This window comes from Piliocolobus tephrosceles, chromosome 18 (genome assembly GCF_002776525.5).
Source record: "Piliocolobus tephrosceles isolate RC106 chromosome 18, ASM277652v3, whole genome shotgun sequence".
NCBI lineage: Eukaryota > Metazoa > Chordata > Mammalia > Primates > Cercopithecidae > Piliocolobus > Piliocolobus tephrosceles.
Genome location: NC_045451.1, coordinates 315,297 through 335,207, shown reverse-complemented (window position 1 = coordinate 335,207; position 19,911 = coordinate 315,297). Strand labels below are relative to the sequence as shown.

General features: G+C 50.8%; 1 protein-coding gene across 4 annotated transcripts in view; it reads right to left on the bottom strand.

Annotated features, from left to right (window-relative positions):
• Positions 1-19,911, bottom strand: part of SLC66A2 (solute carrier family 66 member 2) — a 50,305-nt gene that overhangs the window by 12,492 nt on the left and 17,902 nt on the right. For 2 of the 4 annotated variants that reach the window (XM_023224821.1, XM_023224819.2), the window contains exons 4-5: positions 19,421-19,474; positions 6,017-6,233 (exon numbers count right to left, since the gene is read on the bottom strand). The exons of 1 other annotated variant lie outside the window; for it this stretch is intronic. In XM_023224821.1, the coding sequence (XP_023080589.1) occupies positions 6,017-6,233; positions 19,421-19,474 (271 nt within the window). The remainder of the gene's footprint in view (positions 1-6,016; positions 6,234-19,420; positions 19,475-19,911) is intronic. One more of the 4 variants, XM_023224822.2, reaches the window with a different exon arrangement.

Sequence of the window (19,911 nt, the reverse complement as noted above, 5' to 3'; positions counted from 1 at the left end):
GCAGGGAGGGGGACAGGAGCGGGAAGGGGACGGGAGCAGGGAAGGGACGGAAAACAGGCTCGCGGCTCTGCAAATTATTAAACAGGGTCACATCCCACCGGGGATTCCACCCCACGCCTACATCCGCGAGAAAGGAAAACTACGTCCATATAAAAACTTGTTCATGAGTGTCCATCGCATGTTAACAGCCTAAACATTAAACAACCAAACATCCCTCAGCTGAAGAACGGAAGAGCAAATGTGGCAAATCTATGGAAGGAACACTTTTTCAACCACAAAAAGGAAAGAAACACTGACCCCTTCTGCAGCATGGATGAACCCTGAGAACACAAAGTGCAGGGAAAGAAGCCAAGCACAAGGCCACATACCACCAGGCCACGTATCGCCAGGCCACGTACCGCCAGGCCACGTAGCACCAGGCCATGCGTTGCCAGGCACCACTGATGTGACGTGTCTGGAAAGGCAAGCCCATGGAGATGGGAAGCAGAGGAGTGGCAGCAGAGGCTGGGGCAGTGGTAATGACTGCCAGTGACCGCGGAGTTGCTTCCCAGGGTATGGAAAATGTTCTGGAATTAGACCGTGGTGCTGGCTTCGCGGCCCCATAAGTATACTGTGATGGGAATCACATCTCAGGTGGGTCACACTTTGTAACGTTCCAGAGCCTCTGCTGAACCCTCCTGTCACATGGGCCAGCCTGCAGGCACCGAGCTCACTTAATGTTAACCCAGGTGTCCTGTGCAGCAGTCACTCCACTCAGAACCACCGAGGCCTGCTCTGCATCAAAGGCATAAGGAAAGACACGGTGACGGGGGGGTCTGAGTGTCATGAAGACGTGGCCCCAGGGGAGACATGCCACACACCCAGAGGCTGAGGACCCACACAGCCTGCTCTAGAGTTTGGGTAAGAGCTCGGCTTCTAGATCCAGCCCATGTCCTGGCTGGACCAGGGCAGCCCCAAGGAGTAAGGACTGACGTAGTTCAAATCCTCCCCTGCGGGGGCTGCCTGAGCCTCAGCTTCACCTGCTTGCAGGCACCATGCCATGCCTGCCTGGTCACCCATCCGCACTCGGCCACTGTGGTCACACACAGTCAGGGCCACACAGGCACCTGCCCAGGCTCTTCCGCCGCCAATGTATTCTGCATTTCAGGCTCCTCCCCATCTGGCAACACCAAAGCTCCCTGGCTGCCCTCATCATCTACGCCCACGTCACCCTCCAATCCTTGTTAGGTAACAGTCTTCAAATCCAGTAAAAACTAGAGGAAGAGGAATGCAAACACTCTCAGAGAATCCGCCCTTCAGAGCCTGCTGCGTTAATTAGTAAACCTGTTTCTGAAGCTTTATCACATCTCGTTACTGGTTCAGAACCTACAACCACATAGTATTTTCTAAAGGGAAGTCACTGTTCAAAAATGCATCCGGCAGTTGCTCCAAGGTAGAACCGTGCGTGCATGGCTGTGTGTGTGTGTGCATGGCTGTGTGTGTGTGTGCATGCAAGGAGGCAACGGTGCACGCCAGCCTGTGCACGTGTGTGCGTGTACACGAGACGCAGGACTTTCCAGAAGCAGGGCTGCTGTGAGATCGACCCGGGAGTTCTTGAGTCACTTCCTATCAAACATCCTAGGGACCTTCGGTTTAACGTGGAGCTGAGGCTGCGGGTCCCAGGGCAGGCTCCAGGCAGCACGCCTCCCTCACCCAGGACGGTGGCACTAGCAGGTCCCCAGAGAAAAGGAGCTGAAGCCTTCAGGCTGTCACGTTTCAGGCTCATGTCACCATTCGCCACCAAAGTCTTGACTTTTTTTTTTTAGACTGAGTCTCACTCTGTCGCCCAGGCTGGAATGCAGTGGCATGATCTTGGCTCACTGCAACCTCCACCTTGCAGGTTCAAATGATTCTCCTGCCTCAGCCTCCCGCGTATCTGGGATTACAGGTGCCTGCCACTACACCTAGCTAATTTTTGCATTTTTAGTAGAGACGGGGTTTCACCATCTTGGCCTGGCTGGTCTTGAACTAACCTCATGATCCACCTGCCCTGGCCTCCCAAACTGCTGGGATTACAGGCGTGAGCCACCACACCCAGCCCAAAGTCTTGGTTTTTTACGTATCTGTAAGTACGTTTGTGTGCACATTTTAAATACGTCATCTTAAACACGAACCTGAAGATTATACAGGAAGCACACATGATCTATCAAACCTGCGTTCAGAAACCACTACCCACAATGGCTTCAAGAATCACAAATCCTGCCAGGGCTGGGGGTACCACAATGCCCCATCAGGCAGGTTGGAGCACACAAGAGCCTGAGCTGTCTCTGACCTGCCTCTGACAGCAGGAGGTGGGGTTCTCTGCAGCCCACCCCAAGGCTGCCGTGGGCCAGGAGGAGCAGGCAGGTCCACAGGGGCACCCAGGAAGTGGTGAAGGGGAGACGTCCCCCTTGCCCAAGCCACATCTGGAGAGCAAGTGGAACCCAGGCTGGGGAGGGCTGAAGATCCACAGAGCGGTGGCCTGGACCCCATGCGGAGAAGCCAGGAGACCACACAGCAAGGGGGGCAGAGGTGGGACCCTGTGCCCCACAGTCTGCGGCGCCAAGGGAGGAAGGTGGGCAGGGCCCACAGGCCCAAGGAGACGCAGCTTCACACGCGCAGGTACAGCCGGCTCCTGACTCAGCCCTGCCCAGAGTGAACCTCAGGAACAGCCCCCACCTCGCTGGCCCGAGCCCTGCAGGCCCTGCCTTCCTGGGAACATGGGGACCGACACCCCGTGGCGTCTCAGGTTGTGGAAGGCAGCTGCTGGGCCTCCAGAATTCATGCTCGGGTCATGCTAAAACCCGGGGCCAAGGCAAAACGCGGCGTCAGAGCAGCAGAAGTAAGGACGTGTGGCACAAAGGCCGAGCCTGGAGTGGTCTTGTTTCCTTTCCCGTTTAGCTGAGAACCCTCCCAAAACCTTCCCTCAGGCCATGCAGAGGCAATGTCCCCCAAATAGACCCCAGACTCGTCCAGCCAGGCATGGGGTCAGGCTGGCTGGTGTTCTAGCGGCAAATGCCTTCTGTGTTCCAGTGGGAAAACCACCCCATGGTCACTCTGAAAAGTGGATGAACCGGGTGGACCGGATGGGGAGGGCTGAAGCTCCCCCATGCAGGATGGCGGGCAGCACGGGCGGGGCCAGCCCCATCCCCTCCCCATCCCCCCAGAGCCCACCCTGTCCCTCCCCATCCTCCCAGGGCCAGGCCAGGGCCTCAACGCAGAGATTCTCTGGGGGTGCCTCAGGGCTCATTAACGTAACTGCAACGGGAAACAAGCAACCACACGCTCCATCACTCCGAGCCAACCGGGCCACGCTGCTGCTCCTGGTCCCCCTTCCTGACGAGGATGCACAGGGTCTCAGCGGTCCGGCACTTGAAGCTGGCTGACCTCACTGCCCACTTCCTCCGCAGAGACTGCTCCACCTCCCTCAGCCTCAGGACCCCATCTAAGCCCTCACAACGTGCCAGCTGTGTGGGTTGCCCATCTTCTGCCTGGCCCTCCCGGCAGGGACAGAGGCCAAGCCTCCCACGGCCCGACGGGGAGATGAGGTGCCTGTGACATCCTGTCCCCAGCCACACCTGAGGTTTACAGAAGCAGAAGGAAGCCCAGGGTATCGCACAGGGGCTTGGTGCTCAGCCAGGGGGCGGGGCAAACTCAAAGGGAGAACACTTGCACCTCCCGGGATCCCTGAGACACATTCCCTAGGACCGGGGACAACGCCTCCTGCCAAGCCCGGAGCCCCTGTGAGCAGCCCTCTCAGGCCTCGCCAGGCCAAGGCCACACACGGCCAGCTCCTCATGAGAGGGGCCAGGAGGCCACCACGTGGGGTCCTGATCCGTTGAGAACCTCACCACGAGGCTGCGGTGACACTCAGGAGGGCACAGGCCTGGCACCCAGGCACCTCCCACAGATCTCCAGGTCACAAGCTCGGCACCCGGGCACTGCCCACAGGATCTCCAGCTGTGGGGTGGCTGGGGACCCCACACTCCGCCGGACCAGGCCCACGTCCAGCCAGGGAGCTCACACGCAACGCCTGCCCTGAGACCCACTTTCCATCTGGGAGCATCCTTGCCTTTCGGGTCCCATACCGAAGCCCTCAGGGCTGCCACTGCCCAACACAACAGTGAGGGAGCCTGTTCCAGCCACGGACACGCGCTCAGGCCTCCACGCACCCTCACCCAGGAAACCCCAGCAACCCCCGTGGTCTTGATTCACTGTAACCGCACCAACCCGGGCAGCTCAATCCCCACGTGCACCCCACACCACACCCCAACCTGTCCCTGCCTCACACCCATGCCAACACCCCACACCTGGACCCATGCCCCACACCTCTACCTACAACCCACACCCAATACACCCCACACCCATGCCCTATACCTCTACCTACAACCCCCACCTACACCCCACACCCAACCCGTACTGACACCTCATACCTGCACCTACCTCCCACACCTACAACCCACACCTGTACCTAAACCCCCACCTGCACCCCGCACCCCAACGCGTACCTACACCTCACGTCCATACCCAAGTAACATTCCCTCCAAATCACACCTCTACCTACAACCCACACTCATAAATGCAGCCTGCACCTAACGCCTCACACCCATACCCATGGCCCACACGAGTACCTACAGCACACACCTGTACCTACCTGCCACACCCATGCCTACAACCCACACCTGCACCCCATGCCCCACACTCCAACCATACCTACACTTCATATGTGTACCTACGTCCCACACCCATACCTACACTGCACACCCATAACTATAATCCACACCCATGCCTAGAACCCACACCTGCACCCCACACCCCACACCCCAACCCATACCTACACCCCACACCCCTACCTACAACCCACACCTGTAACCCTGACCTGTACCTGCGTCTCACCCCCTACCACCACCCCACACCTGCAGCAAGCCCTCCTACCTTCACCTATAACCAGCAACTGAACCTACACCCCACAGGACCCCTGGCCCTCACACCAAACCTGCAAATACTCACAGGAAAGCCCTAAAGGGGGTGCTATGGTCCCTGGGCACCCATTCTCAAACACAAAAACACACGTCAGCCCGTCTTCCAGGCTGTTTCCCAAACATAACAAATCCAAGAATAACATTCCCTCCGAATCAGCCTCAGCATCTGTGACGGAGACCAGACCCAAGCACAGTGTTGGGGCACCGGGGGGGTCCTCAGTGAGGAGAGGGCACCGGGGGGGTCCTCAGTGAGGAGCGGGCACCGGGGGGGGTCCTCAGTGAGGAGCGGGCCTGGGGATTGAAGGTGTGAGGGACGAGAGTTTTCTGCCACTGCCGCAGCAAGCCGATCTGTTTTTATTACAATGTGGTTTCCATCCAGGACCTTGATTGAGCCCGTGGGAATTGTGCTGCTTACTTCGTGCCCTATCCCTGGCGGTCACGGGGGTGTCCCAGCACGCACTGGGGCAGGGTGCCCAGGCATGGTCTATGGTTCTGAACATCAGCCTGCCCAGCCTTCTACCACATACCTCAGAGGCCAGAGGCCATGCTGGGGCCAGTGGGGAGAGACCGAGGACAGTGTCCAAGGCAGCCCCCACACCACCTTCCCTGCCCCACCAGACCCGCCCTGAGCCTGGGCCAGGCTGGCTGCCCTGCACTCCTCCTGGCGTGGTGGGCCGAGCCTGCTCTGCCCTGTGTGGCCAGACACTGGGACATCCCTCCCACGGGAAGGCTCTGCCTCAACGGCCCTGAAGGAGCGGCTCCCAACCCCGTGCTGGGTGGAGTGCCGGCAAGAGGGTCTCGGCTGCCCCTCACGTGGCCCACACAAGCTCATCTGCTCCAACACGAGGTCGAGGGACCAAGGCCTGTAAACCTGACTATTTTTTAACCGTCAGCTTCACAGGTCAACATGGGAAATACACAGCCAGTCACACAGGCGTTGTTTGATTTTTACCAAATCTGCAGCCACGTGGTGCCTCTGGAGCAGTGATGCTTCCGTGGCGGCATCCCCGGCCTACCTCATGCCCTCCGTGGACTGGTGGTGGTGGTTGCGGTAAAGCTGCGGCACGCCCAGCATGGCTTCGGTCAGCACGGCCAGGAAGCCCAGGGTCTCCACAAACAGGGTGGAGTCAATGGACAGGTAGGTGATGTAGCCTGCCACGCCCGTGAAGGCCAGGACGCACTGCACATAGTCCGAGAAGCTGCTCCACTGCCAGAAGTGGTGGGGGTCGAAGTCTAGGGCGAGAGGGAGAAGCGGCCTCAGCACAACTTAGGGTCCAGGCGAGGGGTCAAGGTCAGTGAGGAGAGACAGGAACCAAGCAAGAGATCAGGGTCAGAGGAGGAGAGACAGGAACTGAGGGAGAGGTCAAGGGCAGAGGAGAGACGGGAACCAAGAAAGAGATCAGGGTCACTGAGGAGAGACAGGAACTGAGCAAGAGATCAGAGTCAGAGGAGGAGAGACGGGAACTTGGGAACTGAGTAAGAGGTCAGGGTCAGGGAGGAGAGACGGGGACCGAGGGAGAGGTCAAGGTCAGGGAGGAGAGACGGGGACCCAGTGAGAGGTCAGGGTCAGGGAGATGGGAACCCAGCAAGAGGTCAGGGTCAGAGGAGCCATGTAATCTTGATCACACCCCCTGAAAGACCTTGGTACAAATATTAACTCAATGAAAAAGACGCTGACATCAGGACAGGTGCAGTGGGCACCTACAGTCCCAGCTATTCGGGGGCCGAGGAGGGAGGATTACTTGAGCCCAGGAGTTGAGGCCAGCTTAGGCAACACACAGACACTTGTCTCTTTACAAAAAAAAATGCTAAAATTCTTCAAATTAATCTTACTCTCTGAGAAGCGGGACAGTACAGGGAGTGCCCTGCACTGGAATCTGATGCCTGGGTTGGGGCGCAGCCCCCCTCGGGTTAACTACGGTCTCCTGTTCCTCAGGTGTTACCAGGAAGAGACAGGGACCACCCCTAGGACATTCTGGGGATTCAGCGAGTTGACCTTGAGTTCTACAACATGCCTCAGGCAGCGAGGCTCAGTAAATCCGTACCATATCCCTCCTGCACGGTGTCATTTGCTAGATGACGCATTCTGTAGAAAACATACTCATAAGCACTCACAGAAATTAGCGACTTAAAGGAGGCGGGTGGACACATGCACTCCGGGGGACACAGCTGCAGGGAAAAGGTGAATGGAGACAAACCTGCCAAGATGCCTGCAAGGCGTGTGATGTGCCTGCCCTTGACCTGTCCTTACAGCACCAGGGCCAGGGCACGGGCTGCACAGGTGGGCTGATGGGAGGTGGTGAAGTCAAGGGAGTTGGGGGTGCTGAGGGGTGAGGTTAGAGGGACTGGAGGGGTTGGAGTGTGGTGAGGTTAGGGGGGCTTGGGGGCATCAGAGGGCAGAGAGGCCAGGGGTGTCGGAGGCTGGCTGCCTGTGGGGCTGGCAGTGCAGTGAGGGCAGGGCAGGGGTGGCCAGGCTGTGCACCTTCTCCCCATCCCCCTGGACCCTAGATCTGTGTCCCACTTCCTGCTCCACACTCCCTCCCTCTGAGTGAGACGCTGCTCAGCATCCAAGCTGGAAAGGGGCCGCACAGGAGGCAAGGCCAGAGGAAGGATGGGCACGGTATGCGGCACCTCCCAGAACACAGCAGGGCGTGGGCTCACGTGTATTTCATGAAGAAACCCAGCTGCAGTGAGGGGGGCTGAGCAGGATGCTGTGGACAGGGGGGCCGTGGGTGGGCGGGTGGTGGATGGGGGCGCCACAGACGGGTGGGTAGTGGATAGGTGGGTGGTGGACGGACAGACAGGGAGACCGTGAGTGGGCAGGCGGTGGACAGGCGGGCTGTGGACGGGCGGGTGGCGGATGGGCTGTGGACGGGCGGGTGGCGGATGGGCTGTGGACGGGTGGGTGGTGGATGGGCAGGCCATGGATGGGCAGGCAGGGGGGCTGTGGACAGGTGGGGTCATGGATGGGCAGGTGGTGGATGGGAGAGTGAGGGTTTAAGGGACTTGGGAAAACCACGTCTAAGGTCCACCTGTGGGGACCTTTCTATTTTAGTTTCCCTAGAAAGAAGTCAATCGGCAAATGACTAACAGAAAATCCTCACTAAACAGTTTCTGAGAAAAGAATGAACCTGGACACTTACCTTATACCATATACGAAATTTAACTCAAAACGGATAAAAAACCTAAAAATAAGACCTGAAACTAAAACTCTCAGAAGAAAACATGAGGAAACACTTCAAGACATTGGATTTGTCAATGAATTTTTACCTGTAACACCAAAAACACAGGCAACAAAAGAAAAATAAAAGATAAACTGGACTTCATCAAAATCTACAACATGGCCAGGTGCAGAGGCTCACACCTGTCATCCCAGCACCTTGGGAGGATGAGGTGGGAGAATCACTTGAGTCCAGGAGGTCTTGAACATAGTGAGATTCCATCTTTATAAAAACACAAAAAATTAGCAGGGCGTGGTTGTGCGCACCTGTGATCCCAGCTATTTGGGAGGCTGAAGCAGGAGGATCCCTTGAGCCCAAGAGTTCAAGACTGTAGTGAGCCATGGCTGTGCCACTGCACTCCAGCCTGGGTGACAGAGTGGGACCTGGTCTCAAAAAAAAAAAAAAAAAGGCACTGGCGAGCTTGATCGCACACCCCAAACACCCTCGATTCGTGCATTTACCACTCACGGGCCAGCGGAGGGGCTCCCGAAGGTGGCAGAGGGACAGCAGGGTGAGAGGCACGAGGCAAGGCAGTTGAGATGTGCGGGTTGCAGGTGAGGGCAGATTTCCAAAGAGAACGTGGCCTGGTACACGGTGGACTATTATTCAGCCACAAAAAGGAAGAAAGGGCAGATTCATGCAACAACACGGATGGACCCTGAAACAGGACACCAAGTGACAAAAGCCAGACGCAGGAACCACACGCTAGTGAGTCTGTTCCTATGAAGTGTCCAGCACAGGCGAGTGCACAGACAGCAGATGAGCAGCTGTCGGGGCTGGGGGAAGACAGAACTCGGGAAAAAGAAGAAAACTGGTTCAAAGGGGTTTCTTTGGGCGTGATGAAAGGCTCCCTAATGAGACAGTGGTGATGGCTGCACAACTCTGTAAATACACTAAAAACTACCAAATTGTGTACATTTAAATGGTGATAAAATGGTGAATTTTATGTTATGTAAATTATATCTCTAATTTTAACAACAAAATAAAAAATTTTAACATATATCATTTGTCTTATACCAAAAGATGCAGGTATAAGTATCTACTTATTTTATTAATAAGTATCTACTTATTTTATTAATAAGTATCTACTTATTAGTAAATACTTATTCAGCATTTCCTTTTTTTTTTTTGACACAGAGTCTCGCCCTGTCGCCCAGGCTGGAGTGCAGTGGCCGGATCTCAGCTCACTGCAAGCTCCGCCTCCCGGGTTCACGCCATTCTCCTGCCTCAGCCTCCCAAGTAGCTGGGACTACAGGTGCCGCCACCTCACCTGGCTCGTTTTTTGTATTTTTTAGTAGAGACGGGGTTTCACCGTGTTAGCCAGGATGGTCTCGATCTCCTGACCTCGTGATCCACCTGTCTCGGCCTCCCAAAGTGCTGGGATTACAGGCTTGAGCCACCGCACCCGGCCTTATTCAGCATTTTCTGATGCTGAAGTTGAAAATAGTTCCTTCAACTCCAAGTTTGGGAATTAAGGTGCTGTCATTGTATCCAGGACAATTTGAAATAAATTTAGCAGCCATCTACCATTAGCTGTCAGCTCACATGAGCTGGGGAATTGGAGCAGGTGGCGGGGAGGAGCTGGGTAAGGAACACGTTGGCTGAAGCTGACCTGGGGTGGCTCAGACAGTGGGAAATGAGATCTCTAAGTTCAGTCTGGAGAAGTTGGAGGACACGGGAGACACCTCGTGGACACGGAGACTCCAGATCTGTCAGGTGGAAAAGAACATTTTCCACAGTTCTGAGAGATTCCTGTGTCAGGAGATTTTCATTAATCGTTTTCTAAATCGGCGAGTAAAGAAGAGAGAGGCGCCTGGCAGTCCTCCAGAAGAGCTGGCCCTATCCCGAGGGACCTCGGAGGGGAGGGCACTCCCCTTTCCAAAGCAGCCAGGCCCCTGCACTACTAAGTGCGACAGAAATCCAAGAGGGCAGGTGGCTGTGGGAGAGGAGGGGCTCTGAGAACAAGAACAAAAGGGCAAGAACGCGATTAGGACGCACACCCATGGCCACGCAAGGTGCTGAGAGAACAGCTGACAGTCGGCAGTGCAGACTCACACACTGTGACTTCCGGAGATGTGTTTCTAGATAGCGGTACCAAAGATAAGGCTTGAAAACGAGGCATTTAATGCTGAACAAATGTTTCCAGGCCTGGGGGGCTCACCAGAGGCCCACCCTGGCATGCACTGAGTTCTTGGGACCCTCAGCTGCCTGCAGGGAACAGCTGATCCTCAGAATCTTGCATCGCATGGGCGCGGCTGCCCTCAACTCACAGACAGATCTCTTCCGGCACCCCCACGGGGAGCCCCGTGGGAACAAACCAGCTCTCAGTCTCCATGAGTCCAACTGCTCCTGGATTAAAAAGCAATTTTACCACTTGGGGAATGTGCACCAGGAGACTGTCTCCTCATGGGCAAGGAAGATCCGATTTCTCGTCAGACCGTGTTTTCATGTCCACAGGAGCACATGGGAGAGCCTGGTGTCAGAGGATCTGACAGCCAACGGGTCCGACGCATTGAAGCAAGAGCAACTCCGTCATGAACAGGGGCTGGGTAAGATGAGGCTGAGGCCCGCTGGGCTGCGTTCCCAGACGGTCAGGCATTCTTAATCACAGGATGAGACAGGAGGTCGGCACAAGATAAGGTCATAAAGACCTTGCCGATAAAGCAGCTGGCAGTAAAGAAGCCGGCTAAAACCCACCAAAACCAAGATGGCCACGAGAGTGACCTCTGGTCGTCCCCACTGCTGCACTCCCACCAGCGCCATGACAGTTTACAGACGCCGTGGCAACATCAGGAAGTTACCCTATACGGTCTAAAAAGGGGAGCATAAATATTCTACCCCTTGTTTAGCATACCATCAAGAAATCACCATAAAAATGGGCGACCACCAGCCTTTGGGGTGCTCTGCCTACGAAGGAGCCATTCTCTTATCCCTTTACCTCCCTAATAAACCTGCTTTCACTTTACGGACTCGCCTCAGATTCTTTCTTGCACGAGACCCAAGAGTCCTCTTCTGGGGTCTGGGTAGGGAGCCCTTTCCAGTAACAAACGTGAGAGGGAAGGAGAACGCTAGAGAGCTTCCTGTTGGGACTGGGACGGCTGGAGGGCATCACAGCACTGGTTTCGAACACTGAACGGAGAACTGCCATGTGGCATGAACCTGGGTGCATCAGACCCCTGCGGGCACCCTCGGGACTCACAGATCACACGCTCGGTGGGTGCTCACAGGATGTGAACGGCGTCTCAGTAACGCTGAGCTCCACCCCAGAGCCACAGGGTGACTTTCACAGGGCCACGGAGCCTCCTGGGCCACACTGCTCAGGGACATTCTGGAGGGGAGGAAATTGCTTTTTTTTTTTTTTTTTTCAGGGTTCTTGCATGAATTCTAATTGAGACATTACGTTCAGAATGATAGCACTCATAGCGATAGTTTTCAGGAGACTATAACAGCTTCTTTGCTACTTAAGGAGTACAGACGGTGCAGCTGCTTACCTGAATGACTTCTTAAATAAGTGGCTACCACCACTCTAGTTTTCCTAGTTGTAGCTCTGTTACAGGTTACTGACCGCAAGTGTTGGTGAAGGAACTTTTTTTTTTTTTTGAGACGGAGTCTCGCTCTGTCGCCCAGGCTGGAGTGCGGTGGCGCGATCTCAGCTCACTGTAAGCTCCGCCTCCCGGGTTCACGCCATTCTCCTGCCTCAGCCTCCCCAGTAGCTGGGACTACAGGCACCGCACCACCACCACGCCCGGCTAATTTTTTGTATTTTTAGTAGAGACGGGGTTTCACTGGATTAGCCAGGATGGTCTCGATCTCCTGACCTCATGATCCGCCTGCCTCAGCCTCCCAAAGTGCTGGGATTACAGGCGTGAGCCACCGCGCCCGGCCAGAAACTGTTCTTTTAAGCACTTTGGTGCTCCCTGGAGTGACGGCCAGTCCCAGCAACTAAACTGTATCATGCTCCCACTTTAACTTTGTGACTGTTTCAATATTTTTAAAAATACAAATCGACTCTCCATGAAAAAACAAAAAAACCTCCCACTTCCTTCAAATCCCTGGTCCAGGCTCACGTGGCCTCCTGCGAGCTGCCCTTCCAGGCAGGTACCAGCCCCACCTGCTGCGTCTGCTTCTCCACCCCACGCCAGCTGAGCAGGCAGAGCCTGTCCTTGGAAACGGCCCAGCCACCTGGGAGTGGAGCAAACAGGCACCACCCAGGTGCCCGGAGCTGCAGGCAGGGCTCAGCAGGACCCCGGGCAGGCACACAGGGGCTCATCAGGGGGACCTGAGGGGCGCAGGCTACAGTCGGGAGAGCACAGACAGGAGGCCCCTGAGGCCACCAGGGCCCACTTTTACTTTATCCTAAGGATCAGGGACACGAAAGGATTTTAACAAAGACAGCCACACCACCTGCTGCAGAATGAGTATGAATGCCCTTCTTAGCCTTCGAGACCGGCACTGTCCTCGCTGACCCCCTCTAATCCCGCCACCTGTGCAGCAGGCGGCAACAGGCACAGGGAGATGGCATAGCTGGGGCCAGAGGACGACGCAGAGAGACCCACACCAGAGACCCTCGGAGAGTGACAGAGCCCCCACCCCAACCCCGGTGAGTGGGACAGACAGCGTGGGGACGGAGCACGTCCAGGGCCAGAGCGGGAGTGGGGAGCCGTGCTGGCTTCAAAGAGGACCCTGGGAAACAAACACCCTCCCACTCAGCAAGGACAAATCAAGCAACTGCCAAGACAGGCGTCCACGGCCGAACCCAAGGCTGCACAGACAGACAAGCGCTCGCCGCCACACTGCCCTAACAGCTGCTGAGACTCACATTCCTGCAGTCACCTCAGCCAGCGCCAGGGAGGCCCTGGGAGAGAGGAGCCAGATGGGCCCTGTCGGGCGGCCTTGCCTGCTCTCAGCCGCTTCTCATTTTCAGAAGCCTTTTACCCCCTTTATCCTAATTGACATCTCCAGGCCCCTCATTTGCTCAGAGTCTGCTCAGCGGGACACCCAACGGTGGACAGGTGAGAGAGGTGAGGGGCTGGGCTGTCACCGCAGCCAAGGGAGCCATGGCCCTCCAGCCTGAACGGCTTCTGCCCGAAATCAGGACACAAACACGTCGTCACACACAGCAGAAACAGCCCAGAAAGGCCCCAACCCAGATGGCACTGGAATAAACGTTTTCCCCAAGTCACTTTAAAATGAAAGTTTTGGGCTACCTACTTCTAAAGAGGCCTTCAGGACAGTTCCAGGAGTCCCTCCGCAACACGACACACCCCACACAGGACGCTCGGCTGCCGCGTTTACTCAATGCAGCCGTTGAACAAAAACACAAGAGTGTTGCCCTCCCAGCCTGAAACATTCTTCATACTTCCAGCCATCAGGGTTTCAGCCAAGTCAGAAACAACAGAGACGGCAGGCTCTTCCAGAACAGCAGTGCACGGTTCTCCACAGACCCTCTCCAGCAAAATCACTGCGATGGTGAACATTACAAACAGCACCCACTTCAAGTCCCTAACATGTCTTAGGGACACATGGCGAATGGAGAAAAACTTACCCAAGAAAACCACCTAAGTGGCAGCAGGAACAGCAACCTTGTGACACTTGAGTCACAATCTGCTTCCCCATCCCCATGTGACAAAAGCTCTACTCCCAGCAGGCAACTGAAAAGATGGGCTCCCTCTTCCCCAGTACCACTGCAGCCATGTCAGGCGCCCAAGCTCTTCATCGCCTACTCAGTTCCTGTCTCCCCAGGCTCCCTTCCTCCACTCAGCCCCCACCCATGGCGCAGGGGCAAAGGACAATGAGCATCCCTTGTCCCTGCCTCAGCTTCCTCACTGGGAGAGGTTCCACACAAGCAGGGGCAAACTAAGAAGACCAGAGGCAACAACCCACTTCCCGTGCACCACTCAGAGCAGAGCTGTCACCCTCAGAGGTCCAGAGGTTCTGTCCTGGCGATGGCAGTATCAGGATAGAGAGCTCCATAGCTCTCCCTAGAGGGATGCCCTACTTAGAGCAGGTGCAAGTTCAAGTGTAAGGATGCTAACAAAAACAACAGAGACCTCGGCAGCCAGCAACTAAGAGGAACTAGAAGCTCCATGACGAGCTCAAAGTTTATCAAACAGAACCAGAAAGGACAGCCAAGAGAAGCCCTCCTGGGGACTGAACCACCACCAAACAGTGGCCTCAATGGCCACCCTGCTCAGCTGTGGGGAATACATCCCCCAGGGCATCACCAAATCAGCTGGCAGCCACCAATGAGGCCAGCAGCTGGTTTGACCACCAGAAGCTTAACAGGAAGATCAGGGAGGGTCACAGCCAGCCAGAACCACCACACCTGAGAGAGAAGAGGTCCAGAGACTGCACTAGTCCAGCCAAATCACAAAACAAACAAGCAAACAATGAGTCATCCTTCCCCCAACTGGGGGAATCCGTATCCACAGCTGCTACTATAGTTTACCTAAAATGTCCAGCTTGCAATAACAAAACAAAATGAGTTATACAAAGAGACAGAAGAGGAAAAAAATAAGCAGGACACAAATTGCTTTTGAAGAGGCACAAGTGTTGGACTCAGTAGAAAAAGACTTTAAGATAACTATTACAAATATGTTCATATAACTAAAGGGATCCATGCATAAAGAATTAAAAGAAAATATGACAACAATTGATCACACAAAGATTATCAATAAAGAGACAGAAATTCTAAAAAAAAAAAAAAACCAAGTGGAAATTCTGATGTTGCAAAGCACAACTGAAATTTTAAAACTCACTATGAGGGCTCAACAACAGATTGAGCTGGCAGAAGAATCAGTGAATTCAAAGAAAGCTCAATAAAGATGATGCAACCTAAAGAACAAACAGAAAATAGAATTAAGAAAAAAGAACACAGTCTCAGAGAAAGGCAGGATGACAGGAAAGGGCACCGGCACATGCAGAATGGGTGAGCTTGAGGAGAGGAGAGAGGGGAGCAGAAAAAAATATTCAAGGAGATAATGACTTTTGAAAACTTCCCAAATACGATGAAAATATTGATCTACACACCCAAGAAGCTCAACAAATTGCAAGCCTGATAAAGAGATCCACACCTGACACATCACAGTCTAAATAACGAATGCCAAAAAAACAAAGACAGAATCTTGAAAGTAGTAGCAAGAGAAAAATAATTTATCACTTACAAGGAAACCCCAATAAGATTAACAGCTGACTTCTCATCAGAAACAATGGAGTCCAGAGGGCAGTGGAATAACATATTCAAAGCACTGAAAAGAAAAAAAAATCATCAACTAAGATTCTTATATCTAGTAAAACGTTTTTAAAAAAATAAGGGGAAAATAAAGATTGCCAGATAAACAAGAACTGAGAGAATCTGTTGCTAGTAGGCACACCTTACAGAAAACAAGTTTTTCATGCTGAAAACAAGTAACATCAGAAGCAATTCAAATCCACATAAAAAAAGAATATAAAGACGATGATGTCAGTTATTATAAAAGGTGATATCGGTGCACATTTCTTCTCCTTTCCTCTCTTAGTTGACTTAAAATGTAACTGCATAAAACAATATGCATCGTATTGTTTGGGGGCCTTTACCCTAAAGAAATGTAACATAACTGACAATAATATCAATAGCACAAATGAGATGGAAGGGATCAAAACTGTATTAGAGAAAGGAAATGACTGTAGATGGCACTCAGTCTCAGAAAGAAATAAAAGGAACTACAAATGGTAAATAAGGTTAATAAAATAACTCCATATGTTTGTTCTCCTTTCTTCTCTCAAGTTCTTTTTTTTTTTTTTTTTTTTTTAAGTTGGAGTCTCGCTCTGCCACCCAGGCTGGAGTGCAGTGGTGCAATCTCGGCTCATCACAAGCTCCGCCTCCCGGGCTCACGCCATTCTCCTGCCTCAGCCTCCTGAGTAGCTGGGACTACACGTGCCCGCCACCTCGCCCGGCTAATTTTTTTGTATTTTTTTAATAGAGATGGGGTTTCACCGTGTTAGCCAGGATGGTCTTGATCTCCTGACCTCGTGATCCGCCTGCCTCAGCCTCCCAAAGTGCTGGGATTACAGGCGTGAGCCACCACGCCCAGCCTCCAGTTCTTGAATGACATAAAATGTATATAAAGGAACAATCAGAAAAATATATTGCTAGGTTGTAATATATGTAGACATAATATGTATAATAATCATACCATTTAAAAAGGGAGGAGGAAATCAAACCATGTAGGAGCAAGATTCCTGTCACTGGAATTAAGTTAGTATAAATTTGAAGTAGATTCTGATAAGTTAAGATGCATGTTGTAAGCCTTCAAGTAACTACTAAGAAAATAATTCAGAAAACATTATTTAAAGAAATTAAAATGCTACATTAGAAAATATTTACTTAATACAAAAGGAAGCTGTAAAGGAGCAACAGCTAAGGGGAAAAGGCATGGGATATATATACAGAAAACAAAAAGTAAAGTAGCAGATGTAAATCTGAACATATAACATTAAGTGTGAATGAAATAATCAAATCAGAGAGCAGAATTGCCAGAATGGATTTTTTTAAAGATCCATTGCATGTATACGGAAGACTCATTTGAAATTCAAAGATATAAGAAAGTTAAAAGTAAAACAATGGAAAGAATACATCGAATGGCAACCACAGGAGATGTGCATGTGATGACACTAACATCAGAAGAAACAGACATCAAAACAGAAAATATGCATATACGTCCCTAACAAACAACAAAACCCCAAAATACATCAGGCAAAAACTGACGGAAGTGAAAAGAGAAAAAGATAATTCAAAAACACTTACAGACTTCCACACCTACATTTAGTAATGGATGTAACAACTACACAGAAGAACAATAAAGAAATTGTAGACTTGACCTAACAGACAACCCTCCACCTTTACCCAACCACAGTAAAATGGACATCAAATATTCTCCAAGATAGATCATATGCTAGGCCGTAAGATGTGCCTCTATTTAAAAGTACTGGAATCTGGCTGGGCGTGGTGGCTCATGCCTGTAATTCTAGTTCTTTGGGAGGCTGAAGTGGGTGGGTCACCTGCGCTCAGGAGTTTGAGACCAGCCTGGTCAACATGGTGAAACGCTGTCTCTATAAAAAATACAAAAAATTGGCCAGGTGTAGTGGCACGCACCTGTAGTCCCAGCTATTCGGGAGGCTGAGGCACGGGAATTGCTTGAACCCAGGAGGCGGAGGTTGCAGTGAGCCCAAGTCACACCACAGCCAACAGAGCAAGACTCTGTCTCCAAAAATTTTTAAAAAATAAATAAAAGTACCGGAATAAAACAGTATATTCTACAAATATAATGGAAATAAATTTGAAATCAATAACAGAAGACATTTTGGGGTATTCACAAATATGTGGAAGTTAGCACATTCCTAAATAATAAAAGGGTCAAAGAAGAAACCTTGAAGTAAATTTTAAAATACTTTCAGGTGCATGAAAACAAAAACACAACACACCAAAGTATAGGACGCAGGTAAAGCACCTGCTTAGAGAGAAATTATGGCTGCCAATAACTACATTAGAAAGGAAGAAAGAAAAAAAATCAATGATCTAACCTCCACCTTAAGAAAAAGGTAAATTAAACCCAAAGCAAGCATAAGGAAAGAAAGAATATTAGAGTGAAATAAAGCAGAGAATAGAAAAGCAATAAAGAAAATCAACAAAACCAAAAATTGGTTCTTTGATGGGCAATGTGAAAAAAAGGAAGAAAGAACGGAAAAAGAAACACCTTTTAAAAAGTTGGTTATTTGACAAGAACAAAAAATTGACAAATTTTTAGCTAGACTGACCAAAAAAAGAAAGGAAAGGAGGGGATCAAATTACTTAAGTCAGGAATGAAAGAGGAACCATTACTGATGACTTTCCAGAAATACCAAGGATTCTAAGGGAATACTAAGAAAAATTATATGTCAACAAATTAGATAACTTAGGTGAAATGGAAAAATTCCAATACAAACTACCAAAACTGACTTACGAAGAAACAAAAAACCTGAATAGACTTATAACAAGAGATCGAATTCGTAATTTTAAAACTTTCCACAAAGAAAAGCCCAAGCCCAGATGGCTTCACTGGATAACTCTAAAAATATTTAAAGAGGAATTAGTATCAACCCTTTGCAAACTCTAAAAAGATAGAAAAGGAGGGGAACATTTCCCAACTTGTTTTATAAGGCCAGTATTATCCTAGTACTAAATCTAGACAAAGTCATCACAAGAAAACTACAGACAATTATCTTTTATGAATACAGATACAAAAAATCCCCAATACTAGCAAATAAAATCCAGCAACAGATAAAAAGTGTTAGACACCATGACCACATGAATTTATCCCAAGAATGCAAGGTTGGTTCAACACACAAAAATCCATCAAGATAGTACATCATCATAGTAGAATAAAAAACAAAACCCACATGATCATCTCAACAGACACAGAAAAGCATTTGGCAAACTCTAACTCTTACTATAAAAACACCCAACAAACTCAAATAAAAGGGAACTGCCTTAACCTAATGAAGGGCAACTATGGAAAATCCATTGACTAACATCATACTTAGTGGTGAAAGATGGAATGCTTTCTCACTAAAATGAAGAATAAGATAGGTACATCCACTCTCACTGCTTATAACCAGGATAATTAAACAATAAAAAGAAATAAAAGCAACTAAATTGGTAAGGAAGAATTAAAACCATCTCTATTTGCAAATGACAGAATCATATATAGAGAATCTACTAAACAACTCTTAGAACAAACCAGTTCAGCAGAATTGCATGATGCAAGATCAACATGCAATGATCAATTACATTTTTATAAAGTAGCAATGAACAAGCAGAACTGAAATTAAGAAAACATTTCCATTTACAATAGCATCAAAAAGGATAAAATACTTCGGAATAAATTTAACAAAATCCAAACTTTGTCATCTAAAATTTTCTCCTCCCTTCCTGTCTCCCTCCCTCTTCCCCTTCCCGCCCCCATCTCCCCACACACAGAAGAACGTGGACAGGCTTCTAAGAACTACTTCATGCTTGAAAACAGCAGAGCTAGGGGTTGATTAGTTTGCTGTAGACTCGGCCACATTTGGTAAAGATGACGCACGCACATGCACAGATGGAAGCAATGACAGGAGGAAGTACAGCTGCAGGAATGAGGCAAAAGGAACGCGCTGCGGGCGGTGCACGCACAGGGTACATACCCAGGAAGGACCGCCTGGGGGCGACTTTGACTTCTTCATCCTTGCTATCTGCAGCTACACGTTAAAAAGGGAGACAGAAACAGAAAGGGGAAAAAGACAGAAACAGACTGGTTTTAACGCAGGTCAACAGCTGTGTTCTCAGAACTTTTTGCATTTCTTAAAAAAAAAAAACTAGAACAGAAAGATCACAAGATTTTGGTTTTGTGCATTAGAAAATCCATTTTCTGAACTATTTTTCTTTAAACCTAACCTCTTCCAATATCATAAAAAAGTAAATGGGGAGAATGGGAGAAAAACTGAGCCAAAAATTAAGTTACCACATTTCCATTTAATCTCTCAGGAGAAAGGCAGCACAGAGCCTGCCACAAGCGTGCTGTGCCGATAGAAAGCAGCCAGACAGATCCTGCTCCCCTTTTCCTAGAAACTCGGCTGTATGCAAGCTTCGGTTGCAAATACAGCTGCCCCAGGTCAAAACCCTTCAGAAGGCTACC